The following is a 25,045-nucleotide window of genomic DNA, read 5'->3' on the forward strand; positions in this document are numbered from 1 at the left end:
TAGCTTCAAACTGTCTTCAGTCATTTTAGTTTTAGCTGCAGGGCTGAGCGTCCAGGACACGCCGATTTTCCTCCAACTTAAATAAAACCCATTTGCGATAATCTTCTGATGGAGTATCCAGTTCAGATAAATTGTGATAATGATCACTGGTGCAGCTTTCTGTAGCGAATGTGAGATACTTCAGATGGTGGAATATGCTGATATGCTTTTTGATGAGTAATATACTGTCAGGTTGGCTGCAGGATCCCTTTGATTTAGCATGGGTTTGCATTGTCAATCCAAGACGCTCTAATTGGGTGAAATGAAGGGATAAAGTGGGTCATCACTAATGCATTTTATCAAACCTACTCACTTTGCAATCGGTAGATCTGTTCTGTATGTACGCTGAAAGACTTTTGTAGAAGAGCTGAAAATCCAGAGCTTTTGATTTGATGCAATCTTAATTCCCATCAGCAATCAATTGCCAGTCTGATAGGTGTTGTATGCCTCTGGGAATGGACATGAATTTCTTTTAGACTCCAGTGGATTCCAGGCAAGACTCAATTTTCTGTTTGGCATTTGTGTTTGCATCAAAAACACTGTCATTTCTTTGCCAATAATGTCTAAAAGAAGTGCTGTTCAGCCTATTGAACCAATGGCAATCTAAGACTCTCTAATTGGGTGAAAAAAGGGATAAAGTGGTTCATTCCTAATGCAGTTTATCCAACTTACTCCCTTTTACAACCGGTAGATCTATTCTGTGTAAACACTGAAAGACTTTTCTGGGAAAGCTGAAATTCAACAGTGTTTGATTTGATGCAGTCACATCCCCTGTTGACGGTTTCCATCAGTCTGATAGATGGTGTATGCCTCTGGGAACGAATGAGCATTTTCTTTTGATTGAAGTGAGGCTTGAGATGTCTGAGCAAGATTTTCTTTTCTGTTTAGCTTTTTCGTCTGCACTAGAAACACTCCTGACCTGGCACGACAGATGGATGTGTTTCACACATCCATCTGCAAACTACTCGGCAAAGTGTTTGAAAAAAACTCGGAGGGTGATTGGATGAATGTTCTGTCTGTCACATCTTTACGGGCCAATCAGAGTAACAAGGCACGTGACATAGCCACTACCAAGCTGCACCCGTACCGAAGGAGTGAACTCCACACAGAACTGCATAACACGAACCATAGCGACTGTAGACATGTCAGTACACGACTGTTGTCGTTTTTGAAAAGAAAACAACTCAATGCTGTTCTTTGTTCTTCTTTTAACAAAGAAATGTCAAGTTCTGATAAAACTGGCACTTTAGCATCATCCACACTTATGTCTTCCACCATAACTGCACCGGTCTCTTGATGCTGCTTGCTTATGTCACGACTCCGCCGTGCCCAAAAGTACTGCCCCTCGACACTGATTGGTCCTGTCACTTTCTAACCAGGCCCAAACGGTTCAGACGGTAGCTTTGCAAGATGGATTTGCCAGTGAGAAAGAAGGAACCGGGTGTATCCGTCTGCTTTGCAAGGTTAAAACATTCCCATTTCTTTGTCAGTAACATCCTAAAGTAGTGCCATTCAGCATATTTAATCTATTTAAGGCAGGACTTAGATTATAGCCAGTGGCTTTACCTGCACTCACTCTAATGATGTGATGCCAAAAAAGAAACAAATTCCAGTGAGATTTACTCACAATTAACCCTCAGAGAGAACTGTTACACTCAAGTTGAGGGTGCAGTGACTGGGATGAAAAACTGTGGTTTTAAAGGGTTTCAATGGGGCATTTTTGATCATGAACATCCTCAGTAATACATAAAGTGTCTACAGCTTATTCACGACCTTTTACAGGTTCTGATATTAAAATATCATAAGTCTATTGAATAAAAAAGTTAACCTCCAAATCATGGTGATAGCATTAACACAGTCAAAATAATGAAAAAGACCAAAAGTCTACAAGAGAAAAATACAACTTATAAACTGCATGCTCTCCAAACTGAGGCCGGTTTGCCCATTTCTGATGCATTTCAGGTAAAGAAATAATCTAAATGTTTATGGCTTCAAAAACAAAGTGTCAGGCAGATTTGTGGCTCAAGTTGAAATCTCTGATTTATACTGGATCGTTAGCTGCACAGATGCAGATATCCTTTCTCACAGAGACAAATAAATCATCATTAGGTAAACACGGGTGGGAGCTGGTGTGGCATTTGTGTAGATAAAGTTCCACTTGTTTGTTGTTTTTGAACATTGTGCTCCCCTCCAAAGCTTGCTGATACATGTTTGGTTAATACAGCTATGGCTAAAATCATACACTGCACACTGTAACCAGAAGACTGAACATGGTAAGAACCACAGTTGCTGTGATTCTGACTACATCTTTGTGTAGAATCTGTAAATAGAGACTGACGTACTGAACCAGTGGTGTTTAGGGCACAGATGTAGTGAGAGGTAATGTTATCTGTGTCAGACCATGTACACCTTACATTGTGTTAGACTGTGCTCTTACAGAGCTGTCATGTCAACAGAAAGACGTATGAGAGCAGAGGAACGTCACCAGCTCATGAAATCTATCTCTTCAGGAAACAGATTTAATGAGATATCAGGGAGATTTTTCTTTAAAATAAAATTAAAGATAGATCTAAACTAAACGGAAAGTGGGGGCCTTGATGGAGAGGGATATTTAGGTGTTTTTTTTTTCATGAACCATTGATTCAAAACAACTGGTGTTGAAATTTGATGGAAATATTTGAAGTAATTTACAGTACCAGAACATACACAGTACTGTGTGGACTTTTTAGGATGGCCCGGGCCAAATGAGGCTCAATTAAGGCATCGATGTGGCGAGTAAGCCACTTGAGGGCACCATGGAGCATCAAAAGGGATTGACACAACCCCGGTCATGCTCTGGATGTCCTTGCATATTACCAGGGGCATGGGAAAATAATCTGTTGAAAAATAACAAAGTCCACACCTGAAGGGTGGAGTAAGAGGTAGATGTGGTGAGAAGCTAGGATGTTGTCTGGATGGGTAGTAGGGTTGCTACAAGCCTTTGGGCATACTGTGGATGTCCCAAGGGCCTGAAAACTGCTGGCGGTCTCCAGGCATATCACCAGGGGTGAAAAGGCTCTGACAAAAGAGAAGCCATGGAGCTTGACCTTGGCTGCTGTGCCACACACTCGTGTTGACATGTGTTGTGCTTGACTCCAGCCGCCCTCCCCAGCCAGGTCATGGCACTTTGGGCCCTGTGATGAATCTTTAGCGCCCTACCAGATTATTGTTTGTGTGGATCAGTTTTGGAGCATCTGTTTTGACCGTGTGTTGGCCAGGTGGTCAGTTGTTGGGTGTCTTCAGACAGTAAGAAATGGCTTCAGTCATTAAGAGAGTTCATTTTGATGATGGACCCAGTTAAAGCCAAATTTACATTAAAATGCCTGAAAATTTCCAAACAGCTTCCACCAAACAACCAGAAAAAATTTCCCCAAAACGCATAAAAAGCCCCCCACCCAATCCCCAAAAACTTTCAATGAAACTCTCCAAAATATCCAAACCAATCCCCTGAAATTTCCAAGAAATTTCCTGAAAATTGTACTGATTTTTTTTTTCAAAACTTATCCAAAAAATCCCCTAAAGTTTCCATGAAAATTCCTGAAAATTAAATACTTAATTCTCTTAATAACTCAAGCAAATTACTTCAGAAGTCCAGGCGAGCTAAATTTGTCAAAAAAAAAAAAAATAAAATAAAATAGCTTAGGGCTGAGAGGGTTAACTCCAATGGTTATTAAGGTCAAGTATCTCAAATATTCTTACAGCAGAGATTATCATGATGTTACAGGAAAGCCAAGATGTAACGTCTTATGTTCATGCAGGGACTAAGGAGTATGACAGTGCTATTGCTTCTTAATTAGTACTGACAATTTAAGTGCCAAAACTCTACCTAACTGCATTACTGATCATGTAGCTGTCAAATTTGCTGGTACCCTCCCTTTATATGATCTACAAACTAAAGACAAAAGATTAAAATGACCTCCTAACCTAAACAGGTCTGAGGAAAATGGCCGGTGCGAAACATGCTTGTAGTGGTTTTCATTTTCAAGTTTTAGCCAGGCCTCTTTAATGGTCGTCTACAAAACACCTCAACTCAATTCCAGTCAACCTGATCAATGTGGAAAAACTGGGTCATGTGAGTTGTGTAAACTGTGTGTGCCTCTGTGCTTGTTTTTTACAACTTCAAGCAGGCCAGTAGAGAGTGAAGCTGCTTTTGTAAAGATATTTATGAGGCTAATAGGACACGGCTGATGTGATACAGAGTAGAGGTCGTATAAGTGATGAAGGAGGAAAGACAGACACAGTCCATTGGTTCTGTCTGCGTACTGTACACGTCTATGGGGAAACAGAGTGAGATATACTTCTGCCGTTAAAGGTTCGATTTCATCCTATGCTCTTTGTTGCATGCAGTTGCCTCTTGCTCTGTCATACAGTTACTTCTCTTCACTGTAAGCCAATGAAACAGAAAATCATCTTTCTTATACTGTATGAAGGGGAGTATTATTTCCAAAATCTCATTAAGAGAAAGAGGTGAATACTGTTGGAACATTACATCTACAGTTCTTATAAAAAGTATTCAACCTCTTGGATGTTTTACCTTTTTTTAGATTTTATAAATCAATCATGGTCAATATAATTTGGCTTTTAAGAAATTTAAAAAATACAAAAAAAAACCTCTGTAGTGTCAAAGTGAACAGATTTCTACAAAGTAATGTCAAAAAAATAAAATATGGACACTGCAATTTTTACTCCATTCTTGTTTGCAAAACTGCAAACAGCTCTGTCAGGTTGCATGGAGATTGGATGTGAACAGTCCTTTACATGTCCAGCCCCATGTTCTCTATTGGATTGAGGTCTGGGCTTTGACTCAGCCACTTTAAAACATTCACCTCGTCACTTTTGCGTAGCTTCTGCTGTTTTCTTTGGGTCTTGTCTTGCTGGAAAATAAGGTTCTTTTGCAGACTGTAGAAGATTTTCTTCCAGGATTTTCCGATAGTTTTGCAGCATTCATTTCACCCTCTAATTTTACATGCCTTCAAGGGCCGGCTGCTGAGAAGCATCCCAACAACATGATGCTGCCATCACTTCACAGTGGTGATGGTGTGTTTGTTTTGGTGTCTGCCAAACATAGCGTCTTGTCTATGGCCGAAAAGCACCATTTTGGTCTCATCAGACCACCATGGAGTCTCCCACATGCCTTTCAGCAAAATCCAGTTAACAAGTTTTCTTCAACAGTGGCTTTCTCTTTGTCACTCTCCCGTTAAGCTCTGACTGGTGACAAACCCAGGCAACAGATGTTGTATGCAGAGTCTCTCCCATCTCAGCTGCTGGAGCTTGTAACTCCATTAGAGCAGTCATCGGGGTCTTGGTGGACTACTCTCCTTCTTGCACAGTCACTCAGTTTGTGAAGATGACCTGATCTCGGCAGATTTACACGTGTGCCACATTCTTTCCATTTGTTCAGTGTCTTAGAGTTGTTTTTGTATCCATCCTTTGGCTTATAGTTTTCAATTACTTTTCTTCTGAGTTGCTTGGCGTGTTCTTTTGTCTTCATGGTGTAATGGTAGCAAGGAATACTCATTATCCATGAGACTAGTGTTTTTGTCTACGACAAGAAAACCCATGTTATTCACAGCTGCATAACTTTTGAACCATAAATTGGCGCCACTTAATTGTTTTTTCTTCTGAAGGCCCTCAGTTGTGCCGTTCTAATGATGCTATCCATGCCTTCGTAGCTCTTACATAACATTTTCTAGCAAGCCTTGAACTTGGCTGACTTACGAAGGTCTTTAAAGATTAAATCCACACTAATAACTCCGATATTGAACGTCTTTTAATCAATTTTATGATGCTTTTTTTGATCGTTCCTGCACCTAGCGGCTAATGCTGTCGGAATATTGTCTGTTTGTATCCCAGAATGCATTTCGACTGGGCTGTGACAACCAATGGCAGGCTGTTTCATCGTCATGTCATGCTTTCCAAAAAGAGAAACTGAGAAGCTATGTCCCCCAGAGTCTTTGCAGACAGGAACTGCTTTGAAAAACGACTCAAATTCCAAAAATTCCATGGACTTTTTTTGTAAAAATGTAAATATTTTGAAGACTTCTTGTCATTGAAGGATTATTTTTTTACCTTGTTTGTCTCAAATAAAGGGCAGAGCCTTTGAAAAAAAACTTGGAGTGTGATTAGATAAACATTCTGTCTGTCACATCTTTACGGGCCAATCAGAGCAACAAAACACATGATGTCGCTGCTATCGAGGTGCGCGTGCGCAGCTACCGAGGAATAAACTCCATTTAGACCTGCGCAACACGAACCATGTTGACTGTAGACATGTCAATGCATGACTTTTGTCGTTTATGAAAAGAAAACAACTCACTGCTGTTTTTTGTTCTTCTTTTAACAAAGAAATGTTGACAAGTTCTGATAAAACTGGCGCTTTAGCCTCATTCACACGTATGTCTTCCACCATAATGGCATCGCCTCTTGTTGCTCCTTGCTTACATCACGACTCTGCCGGGCCCAAAATTACTGCCCCTCAACACTGATTGGTCCTGTCACTTTCTAACCAGACCCAAACAGTTCAGATGGGAGCTTTGCAAGGTGGATTCGCCAGTGAGAAACAAGAAAACGGGCGTATCCATCTGTTTTGCAAGGTTAGGTCTCAAAGAGCTGGGAGAACAAGCTCGTACAATGAAACTTTTCGTCAGTATTTCCTGTGTTTAATGCATGCAAATCTTTGCGTATTAATTTATTCTTTTTCTTTGTTTTTACAGTCACAGAATTTTAAAAAAAATTAGGAACATTACTGCAGCACAAATATTGTAAAAGCCCAGGTTGTCCTGAAAAAAAAAGATGTTTAGAGCTTGACTGTGCACCCCAGGGTTGATGTTTTACAAGCTTTTTAAGACAAAAAGTCCAGAGTGGTAAAAAAAAAATGTTTAACCAGTGACTGGACCTTCCAGATAGAGGTGTCTTTGTACTCAATCACTTGGAATAAATTCACTGGACTCAGATGATTTCCATTTCACTTATTGTGAGACAAGTTTTTTTTTTTTTTTTTTTTTTTTTGGGGGGGGGGGGGTCTGTACATTTTTGTACCCCCCCCCAAAGAAATAAAAAGAAAAAAAAGAAAACATTTATTGACCATGATTGATTTATAGCGTCATTACAAGGATAAAACATTAAAGGGTTTTAAGCATTTTTCTAGGCACTGAATTGCGTTTGTCACCTTTACAACTTTGTCGTCCTCACTACTGACACAAAAACATACACCGACCTCAATCAGCGTGCTATTTCCATGGTGCTACCTGTCAGTAACACACTGAGCTCAAACCAGCTGGGATTAATTAGAGCCTCTGCAAACACGCACGCCCACACAAACTCACAATTGTACCTTCATCTCCGCCGTTCCGTCTGAAATATACACCAGAGAATAAACACACATGCACTTTTCACACCATTCATAAGCATGTGTTCACTTTTCCAAAACACACACCCATCAGATTCAGGATGTGAAGAGCCTCCAGCACAGCGTGTCGCCAATAAACACCCCTCCTTCTCTGCTGTAATTACCTCACTCTTCATTTCACACCTTGTTTATGCACCTCATATCTCTCCGTGTCAGTGTTGCGGCCCACCCCAGCATAAGGCGATACCTGTCCCCACTAATAAGAGATGTGATCTTGCATTGAGTTTGTAGTTTTCATCAGAATAGGCAGCATACATCGTGCAGAAATCTAATCAAAATTTGTTTGTCAGTCACTGCAGTTTCTGATCTTGCAACAGCATTGGGTTTGACTTCAGAGCATCATTTTTGTTGGCTAAATCCACAGACACGCTGTAACTCCTCGTCGGCTTGTGTTGCCTCGCTCTGCTGACTTTGATAGAAATAAAGCCGCTGACAGGTTTTAAAAGACAAGCTGTCAACAGCCATAACCTTGAGGATGTTTGTTTGTGTGCGTGCATATGCTGTATGTTTACATGATTGTGTTATGGGGGTGTGATGAGGTTACAAACTACAGTACGGATTAAATATGCTGAGCTAATGTAAAACTGAAGGGGGACTGTATAGAATTTCCAAGTATGAGCTAAAACTGACAGCTATAATGAGGCCTTTTTATCTTCATGTCAGAAAACATTTAGAAAAGTTCAATATGGAGAGTGTAAACAAGGAGAATGAAGATTAATAGTATTAAAGGCACAGCAGAGTTCAAATGGGAGGATCTATGGGGTGAGGGAGTGGGGGTGTTTGTGTGGGAGGTTCAGTGGCAGAAAATTTACATTTGTGCAAAGCTGTTCCAGTGTGTGTTTGTGTGTATACAAGCATTGTTTATTAAAGCAGCAGCTGATGCTTGTTTTATTCAGACACCTTGGTAGTGGCAAGTCATTATCATAGTGATAATGAGAGATAGAAAAAGGTTGCCAGTGTCAGCACACCAGGTTTTTCCACACAGTCAAAACAGCAAGTTTGGAGGTTTAGGGAAAAGTGAGGGTGTTTGCAACTTTAATATGATGGATTTTTATCCACCGCATCCACCTTCACTGTTTGGTAAAGTCAGTTCAATCCCAGGTTGCTACTAAGGGTAAAGTTTGTTTAGCGTAGCACCTTTCAGAGGGGGAAGTCAGAAAGTGCTCTGAAAAATATTAACCTTAATAAGATCTACTGCCTGTTAAAGAGTCGTGGCGGGTCAAACAGAATAACCTTGCAAAGTGGATAGATTTGATAGAATACATGTCTATCATCAGACAAATCCGTCTGGCAAATCTTTAATCTGCACTGTTTGTCTGCACCCGGTCTGACCAATCAGCAGTGAGATGGTTGCTATGGACGGGGTTAAATTGTACTGGAAGCTGCCTTCAGTGTAGCAGTTAGCTCAGATGTAGCTATAGTGTGGCTTTATACCCCAAATCAGGGAAAACTGAATCTTTAAGACAGAACCACCAGTTAGAGCTGCTACAAGTCAAAGACAGCATCTCCATTTACACCCACAGTCAAAGGGTCTCAGTCACCAGTGTCTCAAGATTTTCATTACATTTGTCAATATGAAATTTCAGAGAGAAAACCACCTCCCATTTGTGAATCTCATCTTAAACTACTGAATTGTTCTCACCTGGGTTCCTACATTAATGAATTCCATGAGCTCATAAGCTGGAAACTTGTGCATGTAATTAGCATAGAAAAGGCTGCTCTCATGCCCCAATATAAGGGTATGAGACTGCAGAGAAGTGTGCAAACACAGGAGGCCCTCAGGACAAAGAGGAGAAGTTGCAAGATTTTATTAAAAGAGTGTACCGTGGTTTGGTGTCATATACATATGTTCATATACATAATTATGCTTTTGGTTCAACAGTAAAAAACAAGAATTTCCAGATGCTTATTTCTTTGTTTCTCCTTATTATTATTTTGTCGTTTGAGAAGAACGAGCTACTGAAGGGGTTCAGTAGCACTGGAAGCTGTTAATGGCTGCCACTCGTGTTGCAGTTTATCTCAGATGTAGCTACAGTATAGCGGCAGTTTTATCACAACTGGATTTGTCAAAAATCCCTTGAAGCTTTCCTAAAATATTGTGGATGGACAACCCAAAAAATAATGACCACAACTCTGGCTCTCACGGGTGCAGAGGCATAAAAACAATAGTTAGAGCAACTGTTCCAGTTGATGGAAAGTGCAAGTACAGTCATGGGTCAAGAATAAGGGCTGTGGTTTTCTACGGTTGTGTAATTCCTTGAAACGTTCTAAGCAAGGGCAACTTTTTTTCCCCCAATAACTTTGACCTGTGACCTCCAAAATGTAATCAGTTCATCCTTCTGTCATTGTGAACATTTGTGCAAAGGTGGTAGAAACAGGACTTCTGAATGTACTACTTGAGTACGGAGGTAGAATAACAGAAGTAGAATAACCAGAAACCGTCATGCCTCCAGCCTCCAGGCTATTGTTTGCACAAGGGCATAAAAATCATAAAAGCTGAACAAAAACCCACCATGAAAGACTGCACCTGCAAAAAAAAATAACCTTAGAATAATTCATCCAGATTAGATATAGTCAAAAACCAATTTGAAAAGAAGTGCCTTGAGCTGCTTTTTAAAAACACTAGTAAAAGTTGCAGAGTGCATGTGTATAGCTAGATTGCTCTGAAGTATTAGTCACGAAGCCAGAGGCACAAGCACCTTCTGTTTTCACTTCACAACAAACAGAATGTTCAGAAGACTGGAGAGGTCTACTGCTGCTGTAAGGGTGCAGTAGATCAGAGATAGAAACAGTTGCCTGATCAAGTAAGGCTTTAGAAACAAATACAAGGATGTAAAAGGATGTAAAGATTTCAGGCTGTGAGTCAAAGTAGAGAAAATCAGATGAATGTAATGGGCTCAGTGAAAACAACTTAAAGATGCAGAGGTCTTCTAAAATCCTTCCATGACTAAAGATAGCACAAACAAAACTTTGCAGCAAGCAGGAGTTACTCATTAACTCAGCCTGTGCAGACAAAGGTGTGCTCAACTAACAGACAGTACAGATGCATTCTTGAGCAGTCAGAGTGAAGGGTTAAAGTCCAGAGGTTAGTGTCGATATAAAAGCAGTCTTTATTTATGTTGATGTAAATGAGCTCAACTAAAGGCTGTTTAAGGTGGTTACTGAAACATGGGTCCACCTTACTGTTCCATGGGTCCTTTGCTCTCAAACACTGTAAAATACTGGGAAGGTCTACTGTCACAGAGTTTTAATGGTTGGAATATTTTCAGCCACTGAGAGAAGAAACTAATGTTTGATGTTAGATCACTTCTTGCCTACAAATCAAAGGATGTAGATTTCACAAAGAAAACATCAGCAGATTATATGTGGCTGGTTTCAGTATATCTAAATTTGAAAACATATCCCACAAATGTAAATTATGTTAAGAACATACAAAAATCATAGTAAGAGAATACAAGTTGTCTCACACAGGAGCCTGGGAGAATAGAATTCTTGACCTGCAAGAACTTTTAGCATTGTCATTAAGCTCACTTTCACATCGGAGCTTTTTGTTCCACATTGAACAAACCCTGGTCAGATAGACCGTAGTGGAGTGGTGTGAAGCTCATTCACTCTGGTGTGGATCAAACAAGTGAACTCTGGTCCTCTTAAAAACAGGGGGTCTCGGTTCGCTTCCAAATGAACCCTGGAGCGGTTCGTTTGAGGTGTGAAAGAAAAGCGGGTCGACTTGTGAAAGAAACAAAGGCAGGAAGTGGCATCCATCCATCCATCTATTTTCTATACCGCCTATCCCGTTAGGGGTCACAGGGGGCTGGAGCCTATTCCAGCTGTCATTGGGCGAGAGGTGGGGTACACCCTGGACTAGGAAGTGGCATAAAGCTTAATAATTTACGGATATATTTATGTGATTTGATACATTCAAAAACATGTTGGTACCCAGCTCAGCATCTGTGTAACTATGGCAACACTTGGTAGCCTTTCACTCTCATTTTGGCTTGCCCTCTTCTTCAGTACTGATTCATTTGTTTCATGAACAACATACTGGACAGCTTGCTGCCTCATAATGACACCAAAATAGAAGCAGAATTCACAAGACCATATAAATTTGGTGTTGTTTCATTGTTTAAGTGGTTAAAAAGAAAAAGCGCTGAAAGGAGATGGGTTTCCAGTTACGTTTACATGAGCCAGTCTGTGATCCTTCACTGATGAACAAGGTTACAGCATACTTCAGAAATTATAAATACAATACATTGCTCTAAAAAGCATGTATTTTAATTTGCATTTTAAATTTTAATTATCCCTTAATTTTCAAATCAGGAGATATTGGGCTGTTTTCTGTTTTACTTTTCATTTTGCATATTTTTTTGTTTTCTTCTTTTTTGTTCCATGTTTAATAGATCACAGGCTGTACAAACTATCATTCATATTTCCTAACACTAGATGGAACAAAGTATTGATTGACCTATTGATTTCAATTTATATATTTTCAGCATTTAAAAAATTGTTAGCTGCACTAACATTAGTTAAATTAATAATGAGGGACATCTAGAAATATATAAATTACAATAAAATATTATGAATATTATAAATCAGGGACTTTTTTTTTGTTTCTACTGATGAACTGAACCTGTATCGCCAAAATCAAGGTACAAACCAAACCATGACCTCTGTTAACTGTTACATCACTATTAGGAATATATAGGATGTAATTATGACCTTTATAACTTGACTCAATTCAAGCTCTACTCAGTACAGTGTATCAGTAAGGACATGGATTGATAAGTGGTATTGACAGAGGTATCAGCATCAATAAAAATAAACCATCCCTATTCCCACTCAGCAGTGGAACTACTAGTATTGTGCCATCACAGTTCAGTATTTACATTTAGGGTGAGGTGGAAAAGTCCTGTTTTTAACTGGCAATGTAAAAGGGGCTATCAGTACAGTTCTTCTAAGAAGCTGTTGTCGTTATCTGGAAGCCTTTATCTATTCCTGTTCTCTTTTATATTTGGGTGTGGAACACTGAATTGGTACTTTACAGTTACCTCAGACACAACACACTGTAAAAGATTAACAGTTAAATTTACCTAAACAGTCAGATCATTTGTAAAGTGCTTCTTTCTTGTGCTGATGGGTCTAAGTGGCATTAAGATAAGTCAACACTATCACTACCGACATTTCTATTTTTTGGGAAACCCTGAGCTAAACGAAATACTTTGGCCATACTCTGTGAAAAATGCTTGCTACCTGTGGTAAAGAGTGAGCCCCTGAGCAAATAATAACCTATGACAGAGTGAAACTGCACCTTGTAAAAGCCCTGTTAACATTTATGTCTGTCTTTTACAGGTGAGCGTGATCATCCTGGAGTTTGCTTCAGACGGTGTCTCTAAAGAGTTTTGGAACAGTTAACGTACTTTGAAATCATTCATACAGGACCAGGAGACCAACCTGAGGATTGAGGACAATAAACTGAATCACAAACTTCTACAAATTACAGACCAACTCCCATGATTTTGAGCTTTTGAATTATACTTTTTGCTGATCTTGGTACAATCTTGGCGACTGTAGGTGACTGAGATAAGGATAGAAAGGATTATCAGTTACCAGTGGTGGTGGCGTCCTCACTGAGCAGGGCGGGAGCGGCAAGAGGATGCCTGAACTGGACAACTTTTCCCCCCTGAGGGGTCCCAGAGGCCCTGAGCTGGGCCTAAACGGTCCCGCAGACCCGCTTCGGATTCAGCACAGCATCCTGGAAGAGCAGGTGGAGCTGTGGTGGTTCAGAGATCCTGGAAAGTCTCTGCTCTGCTACTGCGTGGCCGTGCTCCTGATCCTCGGCTGCGGGCTGGGCGGAGTCGGCCTTCTCTCCACCACCACCAGCGTCTCGAGCGAATGGCGGCTGGGGGCAGGGACGGCCCTCTGCCTGCTCGCTCTGGGAGTCCTCCTCAAACAACTGCTGAGCTCGGCTGTGCAGGACATGAATTGCATACGAAGCAGGCAGCGGATCGACATGCTAAAGAGTGGCGGTTTATCGGACCTCCTTGTGGTTTTGATTACTGGGCTGTCGTTGCTGATCTGTGGAGGGGTTCTGCTACATCTGGCCCTAGCAAACCACATGCCGAAACCAGGCCAAGCCCTTAATGACATGTACATCTCTGGAGTGGTTTTGCTAGCAGGAGGGGGGGCTGCTGTTGTGGGTGTTGGGATATACTCTGTTGTGGTGATCCTGCTTGAAAGGACAAGGCCTGGGCGAAGGCTGGTGGACCGGGTTTTGAATGTCTTCACCGTTTCCGGACACATGGACCATCAGGCTCGCAGAGAGACTACCTCCAGTCTGGCTAATCTCATATGAGAGCTCACTAAACTGTGTATTCTTCTCCTTTGTCTTCATGACAGAACATTGTCCTCATCAAAATTACAGCTGCTTTATTCCCAAATATAACAAGAGGCGTGATTTAAACAAGATTCATCACTTTGAGGCTTCAGCTTCAGCTGATGAGACTGTGTTTGAGGAGAGGAATCTGAAATATCTGCTTGGTGAAGATGCAATAAGCTAATATCAGTCACATAGAAAATAGAAAATGATCACTGAAGAATAACAGCAACAGCTATGCTTAAAATGCAGCTCAAATTGTCTCATTTCAGATCAGTTGTTGACATGTGAAAAGATACAAAATTTACTTAAAAAAGAGATATTTGGAAGCTTAAATCAGCATTTTATTTTCTGTTCTCTAAATCTTACTCCACTCACACAGGATGAATGCGAAAATACTGGTGCCTGGGGTATTTTGGCACGGGCAGTGTTAGTATGCAGGACGCCAACAAAACAGCATGAAAGTAGTAAAAAATGTTGATTTAAGTGGTTTTTAGGGAGATTCAGTGGAGTGAAAAGCACATAGATGAACTGTGGGTTCAAAACAGAGGTGAAAACTTTTGTTACCTTTGTTATAGAACAGGTACAGTGGGCTGGAAGTAAACACAGAGAAGTGTATGAGCACAGCTTACAATTACATTTGATATTCTGGTGTCTAATTCAATCCACTTATATATAGAGCACATTTTAAAAGACAGTCGTCCACCAAAGTGCTGCACAGTGACTTAAACACAAAAAAAAATCCATCAACAGCAAAAATTAAAACACTCAATAAATAAGAACATTAAAGCAGTGGATTGGATACTGGTATAATCAATCATCTCTGTACAATTTCAAGCAAAAGCTGTAAACTCTCAAGTCTACGGCTGGAGATATACTTGCTTACACAGATGCATGATTGCTGCCATGTGCCTTGGTTTGGTGCATCAAACAACTCCTCAAAACTTAAGGTGAACCAGACTGGAGATGCTGTCTGTATGTGTGGTAAAGGCAGACAAGGTGTGACAGTCAAGACAGCAGCAGAGAAACAACAGCTGGAGGTTTCGAAGACAGACTGATAAACCGAACCCACAATTATCCACATGTACCCATGTACACATCATCACTGCAAACAGACAAACATGCCTGTCTAACTAGCTGAGGACAGATAAATGCTGTTTTAAAAGTCAGTGTTAAACTGGAAAAACACTGAAAATAAGGTAGATGTTTCAGTTCAACCAGCGACCGTGTAAACTGGTGACTTTCAGCGCATCTGTGGCTGTTAGTATTAGGGATGCATGCAGTTAGCTGTCTTTATGGTCAAACTTAGATTCTCTTGAATTGGCGCAAGAATTACAAATCAGTTAAACTCATTTTTTAGAATTTCAGGCCCACAATCAAATGCTCCATCTTGACTGTAATGCAGTGGCCCGCCACAAGACTGTAGATTCCAGACTCCCCCTTTCGCAGACTGTTATAAGATGCTGTCACTGTCAGAACAGACGTGCCCTAATTTACCGGTACAACATATTTACTGTTTAAGATTTTTTTTTTTTAATTCAACTTAATTCATAAACAAAGTTTGACTGTTACCATCATGAAATAAGTACATTGCAAACATTACAGACGAATCAACATTTCATAAATGAAACAGGAAAAATGTCAGAGGTCTAACTAGGGATCTGACGGTGGCACACTTTAGCTTTGTTAGCTTTAGCTAAAGGGCTAAACATAGCTACACTAGCTATGTGGTTACTTGGCTAGATAAGCCAATCCAGCTACATTAGCTTTAGTAATGTAAGCTTTTGCAAATGTAGCTAAATCTAACGTAGCCACACAGATAGCGTAGCTACATACAGTAGCTTACGTGGCCAAGGTTAGTATTAGTATAGATATCCATGAGTTGCTCCATTATCTACTTTGCTTAGTCAGGTAATGGAGATGCTTAAGCTATGCAAGATACATTTGCTACATTAGAATGTTTTCATGGAGGACAAGGGTTTTTCCTGTAAGCAACAGTTTATTAAATGTTTTGTAATCAGGTTTTGCAGGTTGGGTTTTTAACTTTTCGTATCCTGTTACCTTATTCCTTACCCTAAACTAACGGCATGTTTAATCCAATTTTATTTTGAAAGTTTTAGCATGTATTTCTGTTCTGAGAGATGTGGTGTCTCACACATACGGTCTGCCACAGGAGGCAGCAGAGAGCTGAGGTCTGCAGCCAGACTCTTCTCTTCCACTTGTAGCCACCTTAGCTCAAGTTTAAGGCCTATTAATGCTCTACGTTTGAAACAGATATGGATACAGAATGAGTTTTCAATCTGGACCGTGTGTTCAGTTCATCCGTGTTTCATCTATTCTCTTGAAAATAGTCACAGCAGCAAAACATAATAAAAAGATGTTGAAAATGGCAAAACTTGAACAAACTTACTGTGGACACTTTGCTTTATCTGGTATAAGTTGTTAAAAACTAGCTCACCTAGGCACAGAGACATACAGCTCCAACAAAACAGCTGGGCAGAGGACAGACATATCAGCAACCACTGAATTGGGGGACAGTTCCTTGTTCCATTTGAAATGCACGGATCTATATACGTACGAACATAGAGCATAAATAAGCCTTAATGGCTACTGCCTTGCTGCCATAATACTCTTGGACTTTATGTAAACAAAGGTGAACTGATAGAATTGATGGCATGTTATAGAAACAGCAAAGTTAAGCACAATTTTGATCTAGAAAATGGGGTTAAAGTTGTATGTAGGCTGTGTCAGGTTATACTCAAGTATAACCAAAGCATTGAGTGATGATATTCAGCGCAGGACTAGTGACCAGCAGTGATAGCATTGCTAAAGTTAGCAACATTCTGCAAACCAGCTTCACACAATTTACCAACTGCCATTGTGACCGGTCTATAAAAAATAGTGCTCAATTTTGACTGTTTCATGAGAACCTTTACTTTAGTCAACAAAACACAGTTAAAATATTAGTTTAATCAGATGTGAAATTACTCCTAACATCACTAGTTTGTAATGGTTTAGTTTTTGATTAATTACATCACTAATAAATATGTTTGGATATTGTAATGAAAACAAATCAAAGGTTATTCATGAGGACTGCTGTTTTTGTCGGCTGCTCTTACAATCAAATCTACAAAAAGTCAGCTGAAATCCACCTGTTAGTACTGTCACTGACTAAACCAATTCACAGGGAGAGGTAGGTCCAAAGGCAAAAGAAAATGATTTAGAAACAAAGTGCAAATGGCGCATTCTGACCACAAATTATCATTCTGAGCTGATCTGATGTCACTTTCAACTGTAGAAATAACAGAAAAGCCATCTCTTAGAGTGTTATCACGTTTGTAGTTTACATCCCTCACATCATGTAGATGTCTACAGCCTGAGTCCTCTTGTGCGGTTTCTAGAGTTTTCCTCCAGTAACACGTGTCATGTATGAGCACGTATATTCACAAGAACCCTCATGACAGCTGGATACATATGGGACAGGGTGAAACAGCGAGTATATCTCCAGCCTAAAGAGTTATAGAGACACCTATATAGAAAACTCTTCTGAAATAGACATTTCAGAGGTTATAGCAGCTATTAAAATGCAGCACAATGGAGGAAAATCTGCATTTATTCTACAAACCTTTTGTTGGACCAAACATCTACTTGCAACCTGCAGGATTATTCTAAGATAATATTCATAAGAGTACCAACAGAGGGGTTTCCATCCACCAGTTTTATGCACATTTTCATTTTGCACATATAAAATGGGCAGGAAATGCTGGAAAATTGGGGAAAATGGAAATATTACAGAAAAAGTTGGGAAAAGTCTATTTGTTAAAGATAAGCGATTGTTTTGCATTGGACAGACATTGAGAAAATAACCAATGGCTTCCCCGTTTTAATACACTGAAGAAAAAGTCTGTTCAACACTCATTATTTCATCTGATAGATCCTCCTTTGTTTTATCTTTTCACTAGCTTCAATGATATAGCCTTTGCAACAAGACACTGAGCCCTCCTCTTGTGCTGTATTTATAATTTTTCCCCTGAGAGGAACTGCTTACTGCTTGACCTATTAACTCCTAATATTTGCACAACACTACTAGATGGAGAAGTGCATAAATTAGCATTTTCTCCTTGCCAAATTTACGGAAAAAAAATCTAATTTTGAAAGGAAATCCCACTAATATGAAGGGTAACCATAAAAGAAAGATTTAAGTATGGCTGATAAGAAGAAAACATTTTTTATTGTATAGGGGATTTTTTGTCGAAGGGTAAACTATTGAAATAACTCTTATATGAGCTGATTTCTTCCTTAGTTTAACATTAATCTATCATAATAAAGCCAGTGTGTCTATGGAGTTTGTGACAGACATTAATGTATCTTTTGCTGCCTGTAAACATGATATAAGACAATATGATTGTTGGATTTCACAGCACTTTACAATGTCAAATTATTTATTTTTTGTGTCATCACAGTATTGTCTTAATTATTCATCCTGCAGCACCTGCTTTAATCGATATTTTTATATTAACACTACTTTGTTTCACTGGTGAAGTTTTACTGTGCTGGAATCATGAACCTCCAATCTCCTCAACTCTTTCTTTTTTAGCTATGCAGGTCATTGTTAAATCATGTGATTTATTCAATGTTTCATCAATAATTGTGGGTAATATTTTAGCCATAAATCTGATAACCCGCCTTTCACCCTGTTTAGGTCCACTCACCATCAGCAGAATGACTACTATGATCTACTATGTGGCCCATGTGCTAGCTTGCTAGCATCTCGGCCAAAGATCAAATGTTTTCTTCAGAAAACAGAAGATAAAGAGCTACTGGACTTCCTCTCAGTAAACTGAACTCAGAGGCTCATAAAGACTGACTTTGACTTTACCAAGAGCAGCTGATGGACATGTCATTGTCAACTTTTGTCTCCAATCAGACAGTCAAAAATTCAAAGAAGCCAATAAACATTAAAGTGTTTAACTTGATTTAGAGGTGCTTTTTTCTATAAGGAATTATTGGTTTGAATCTAGTCTTGACACAGTGGTTGAATGCATCTGGCAACATCTGGAGTTGAAAAATGAAACCAAAGCAGAAGTGCAAAAAAATGCAGAAAAATACAAAATAGTTGACACTTTAACTTTTTGACATTTTGGACGCTTACAGGGACTCTGTTTACATGCTAAAATCAGGAAAATTCAAGCCATAACTCTGCTTTAGTAATGTTTAAATATTGTTAAATCTATGGTAGTGGAGATTCCAGATTTCAGGATTAAAGTCTAAAAAATACAGACAACTGACTACTTTAATTGGCAGCATGTCTGTCCGTCACATTTTCCAGCCTCACGATTGCCCCAATTGTTCTTGATTCCTGTCAGAAGACTTCTTCGCTGCACTGGTTTGAAGCTGGTGCCATATAAAAATCATAAATATCTACAGATTTGCTATAAGTTTGTTCTACCCCTCCAAATTTACATCACTTCCCCTGTGTAATACATACACTCACTCTACCACAATGCCGAAGAGGAGACGGCCTTTGCTCTCAAACACACAATAAAAGACCCAAACTAGACCAGGTTCATGACTTTAGCTTTTCTTTACAACTGAGAGAGAAAGTGGCAGGGCTGGAAAACAACTTGACAAAGAAATGTATTTGGCATGCCTAGATGAGATGATACACCTGCTCCACAATGCCTGATTAAAGTAAGCTCTCTCTAAAGCACTGATAACACCGGTGATGTGTCACATGTTGGTGTGAGAAATCATGGTTTATTTGCTGTTATTTGTCAGTCATAGTTGGCGATGCTGCGTATACATGTTCTAATATTTGTCCGTTTCCATGCAGCCGAACAATGTGACGCTTTGTTAAAGCTCCAAAATAAAGTGTAAACAAGTCTAAAGGCACTGTTTTAGTGCTCCTATTATTTTGCTGTTGGCTAGTATGCAGTAGTGTGTGGAGATGCTGAGCCATTATGCAGTTATTTGGGGAAAGAAAACACTAGAAGTAGTCTTTTCAGTGCTCAATACAGAGCATCTAAAGGAACAAGAATCCACTATTTGATGGCGGTACTGTTACTGGATAGGCTTTTACATAATTGATCTTCCCATCACTGGATAAAGAAACTAGTACATGCTACTGAAATCCAGCAAGCACAAGTGCAATATGAAGGATAGCTGCAGCTCAGTGGGACTGAAGTTTTCACTTGTATTTGCTGATTTAGGTCAAATGTGAAAAGTTTAGGAAATCTGATTTCTTTTGCTTTTGTTTTCAATATCTGAAACAATTAAACCAGGGCCAAATTTACAGAGATATATGAGATTAAAGTTGTATTAAAGTAATATTGGTATGTTTTTAAATAGAGTGGCTCTAATTTATTAAAATCCCCTGAGAACCTCTGTGAAAGGAGAGGAGGGCACATATTATTTGATTTTATTGCTCTGATTTATTTAAGGATCAAGCTGAAGAATCTCATCACACTGAGTTTAATTTAGGTATGGAGCGGTGGTAGGGGGAGATGATTGTAGTCCTAGCACTCCTGAATTATTAGATGTATTATTGGCTTAGATAACTATCATTATCATTCCTCACAAAGCAGAGGGAGAAATAACTGTTGGGAAGAAAAAAAAAAACTCAGTGAAATTAAATCCATTACATCAACATGGCCAGTCATAGAATTTCAATGTGCTTGCAGAAGTTTGGACTGGATTGTCAATATGCTTTATCATCTTCCACTAAAGAGGAGAAGCTATATGCTGAGGCTGCTGCATTCTTATTATGGAGTCTCATTTGTTTCCTGAGCAAAAAAAAAGGGCACTTTTTAGGAATAAACACTATTAAGAAAAACTGCACAGTGGCAAATGAAGGCCATTTGTATTTTTAAATGCCTTTGAGAGTCATTCCTCACACCGCCGTGCAGAAAAACCTCACAAAATGTCCCGCATTGTGTCTTTGTGTGAGTCAGTCCTGCCTCTTTATCTGTCTGCACATACGCACCGCCTATATATCCTCCAGACAAAAGGGTCACACTGTTAAACATTGCTGGAGTGATGACGGACGGCAAACTGAAGGCACAATGCACAAGGCGGCGGCCTGCAGGGGCTGGCATAGACTAGTACCACGCTCCCTCTCACACTCAGACGGAGCACACACACAAAGAAATCCTGTAATCCTTACTTACATGAATCTGTCTTTTGACCCACAGTATAAAGTCGCAAAGGCAGGTTGTGTATCCATGCATGACAGCAGGAGGAGGTGAGCGAGGAGAGGAGGGAGGCAGGTCTGATAGTGAGAGGATAGAGAAGGCTGTGTGGGAGGACAGGATTCAGAGCTTTTCTCTCAGGCCAAGAAATAGAAAATATTTCAACAGAAAACAACTTAAATCAGACAAAATAGGCTCAGATAACATACTCTGGCTCCAGTGGAAATGTTTCTGCGTAGTTTGCCCCAAATGCAGTATGTTTTAGCGGTAGAAGAGTATATATCTATGTTGATCAAAGTATAATTTGGATTGATTATGGAATTTATAAAAGTAATAATATTTGTTTATGACAACTTTTCAAAATCTAAGATACAAAGTGCCTCAGAGAAGCAGCCAACTAAAACAGAGAGGTCATGAAATCATTAGCAAGGCGAGGATATGAAATAAACATTGGAAAGACATAAAAAATTATTATTAAAAAGTAGAAATTGAAATTCAAATCCATCACTGTAATTCAAGTAAGCAACGACAACATGTTCACATATTAAGACTTAAAAGTGATTAAAGATGGTGACAATGATGCTTGAAAGTGCTGTGTTAAACATCAGTTATCTTTGGCTGCCATGACCTGCTGAAGGCATAGTCCTCATACATTTACATTCACCATTGTTCACAATTTCCACTCATGTAATTTTTCACTGTATGTATTGAAGCTGGTCTCATATCTGTTTGTATAACTTTGACTTACAGTCAGAACAGACAACATGAATTTATCTAAATTCAGCCCAGGTTGTGTGCACATGGTGTCAAGTTACATTGAAAAACTCCAGATGGGGCTTGCAGATCCATAGAGCTATAATACCAACCTTACTCCATTTCCACAAATGGAGTAAGATTCCACTGATTCCTAACCAGTGTTCTTCATTTCCTTCCTGTCATATGCTGGTCCAGATATTTAAATGGGAAATGTTAGATGCTGGGAGAACGTTACGTGCCTGACTGCCCTGTCCCAAATGTGAAGTTTGGTATGGGGCTGTTTTTTAGTGTTGGGGCTAGGCCCCTTATCTCCAATGAAGGCTAATCTTAATGCTTCAAGATATTTTGGAAAATGCTATGCTCCCAACTTTGTGGCAACAGTTCTAAGAAGGCCCTTTTCTATTGCAACATGACTGTGTCTCAGTGCACAAAGCAAGAACTATAAAGACAAGGTTTGATGAGCTCAGCCGGTCAGAACTTTTGTAGACCTTCCTGGCACCGGTGTAAGAGGGAAGGATTCTCCTAAACATCCCCAAAGCTGAGTTATAGCTAAAATTTTAGTGATTAAAATAGTGTCCCTGTGCTGTGTGAGGGTCCTAAGTGGTAAAACAATCAGTTTAAACAAATTAAAAGTTTTTTCTGTGGTATTAAATTGATGTAAACATGTAGTTTTTTAAGACATGGAGCTAAGGAGTGTTTTGTGATAACTGCAACTGTCCTAAACTTTTGCCCATTGCACCACTGTAGTTCAGAATTATTCATCTAAAACATTTTGATGGAAGTGTTTGGCTCAAGAAAGATACAAAATGTTCCTTTAAACATGCCAAAAAAATCAGGAGTTCAAAAACAAGATAGAAAAAAACAGTTTATTTCCAAATATATCCCTTTGCTTCCTATCCACATATAATAGTTGATAAATTAAAGACAACACATTTTAACACACACTTCATAACAATCCCCATGGTGTCTGAAAATCGTCCCCACACCAGTCATAATGGAATGATTGTAAAAGAAGCTTCTGTACTTCAACAGCAGAGATGCAATAAAGCGACACATGACTCCTCTTTGCTGTTGGCAGTGCAGCTGAGCTGAAGTGGTGCAGTGCATGCACAACACAACCAGGGAGTGAATTACACCACAGACTGCTTTGAAAATGCACAGAGGCCTGGAGAGGCTGACATATAAAAAATAAAGAGTCATGGGAAAAAAATGAGATCAACATTTTGTCAATATTCTCAGACTGAGCAGAGAAATCCCTTTAGGTTATTTTACCGTTATCAACCCCTCCTCTATCCCCAGCTTTGTCCTTCACAGTCTGCCTACAGGGGACTCACCAGTACAGTATAAACAACACAGATAAAAATATGACAAAAAATTCGGCACAGTGCTCACTATTCTAGAGCTGCAGGCTGATTCTGAGCAAAAGGACGAGGATACAGCCCCCACGGGAGAGCGTCGACGGTATTATGTTACACTGACGACACCTCTGACAATATTGTGCCTTATTAATCATTGATCTGGTCGCTGGTGTTGGTTTCAGGGCACTGGGGATTATATTCACAGTGCTAAAGGTGAGGCAATTATTTTAAGGCAATAAACATAATATAAAGGTTCCTACAAAACATGTGCCTTTGAGAGGGGTGGAGATTAACAACTGGAGTAAAAAAGGAGTAAATATGGATAAGAAGTGGACATAAAGGGACAGAATATGTGAGGAATAAACTCCTTTAACAACACACAAAGATGCTGATGCAGTTTGGTAGCTGTAACTTTTCAACAAAGAAGAAAGTTCATGGCACACTTTAGGCTAAAAATATCCCCACACCTACAAAATTATGGCCTATAAGTATTAAAAAATGGCAAACATCAATCAAATCATAGAGTATTGGCACTACATAACCTGTTGGATTAAGGCCTGTGTCCATAACTGCCACGTTTTGTTGTGTCAGCATTTATTTCCAATGCAAAACAAATGTAGTCCATGGCCGTTAGCGCTCTACCTTTTTTTAAAAATAATTTTTGGGCTTTTTTGCCTTTTGTTGTAGAGAAACAACAGTGGATATAGCTGAAACAGGAATGAGAGAATGGGGAATGACATGGTGAAAGAGTTACAGGCTGGACTTGAACCCCGGGCCGCCTACGTACATGGGGTGCAACCTAACCACTTGGCCATCTGTCCTTTGTTGCATCTTTCACAGCACTCTTAGTTGGAAATGGCTTAACTTTCAGAAAAATGGGGTGCTTATCAATTTCGATTCTCCAGCACTGACCAATCAAAAAAGGACAGCAGTTTGAGATCAGCCTTGTCAACAAACGTAGCAGAAGTGAAACCAATCTGACTCATCTTTTCAAGGGTAAAGATTCTGGGTTTGCTACTTACTCCATGACAAGATTCCTTTAAATTATATTCATATTTTCTTGGCATTAGTTCCTTTAATAAAGGAAAATACTGGGATACACTGATGCATCAGTTTGACATCGGAATTAGTTAGAGACATAATGGTATCGTTAATTTCGTGGTGTTGCATTGACAAAAGTGTCTCACTATCGTTCTGATATGTGACAGTTTCAATGATAGACCTTCAGGACAAAAGTGTTGTTTTTTTAGTGGAGAAGATTGAAGGGAATCAGGAACTACTGAGTACCCATCATCCCTTGCAGTGCTGGGCTAAAGACAAACTGAGCTGATCCATTGAAGCACACAGCTTATGTTCAAGCCCCAGACAAGCCAACAGAGACACTCTCAAAGACACCACACTTGTTTATCTTGTCGCTATTATTGACATCAAATTTGGAAATGAAAGAATATTTGTGTTACCGGATTACTGTGTTTCACGTTTTTTACACTGACACAAGTGGGTAACATTCAGACTAACTGGCTGCACTCAAGTTTCAGAGCGAAACATGCTGATGGTAGGACTTAAACTATCACTCTGTGTTGCACCACTTTTATTTAATCCAATATCGTGACTAGTTCTTTAAGCTATTGGTGGCATTGGCTGTGCCTTGTACGTGCAATACAGCCCAATGCATGCATTTTTACTGGTAATGATGGTCTTGCAAAATCCATTTCACGGTGGTGGTGGTGTTGATATTGGTTTACTACCCACCACCCACTGCTGGATAAGCTCTGATCTGTTTTTTTATGGTAAACCATGGGAGAAAAAATGGAATAATGGGAGTCTTACACCAAAATAAGTTATAAAAACAGTATATCTCCCTCCAAACATCAGTATAATGATCAAT

General features: G+C 39.5%; 1 protein-coding gene across 2 annotated transcripts in view; it reads left to right on the plus strand.

Moving 5' to 3' along the window:
* LOC121512534 (transmembrane protein 125) overlaps positions 1-19,618 on the plus strand; it is a 30,450-nt gene extending 10,832 nt beyond the window's left edge. For both annotated transcript variants that reach the window (XM_041791843.1, XM_041791844.1), the window contains one exon: positions 12,833-19,618. In XM_041791843.1, coding sequence (XP_041647777.1) covers positions 13,137-13,835 — 699 coding nt within the window. In that variant the 5' untranslated portion in view covers positions 12,833-13,136 and the 3' untranslated portion in view covers positions 13,836-19,618. The remainder of the gene's footprint in view (positions 1-12,832) is intronic.
* Positions 19,619-25,045: the final 5,427 nt, after the last annotated feature.

This window comes from Cheilinus undulatus, linkage group 7 (genome assembly GCF_018320785.1).
Source record: "Cheilinus undulatus linkage group 7, ASM1832078v1, whole genome shotgun sequence".
NCBI lineage: Eukaryota > Metazoa > Chordata > Actinopteri > Labriformes > Labridae > Cheilinus > Cheilinus undulatus.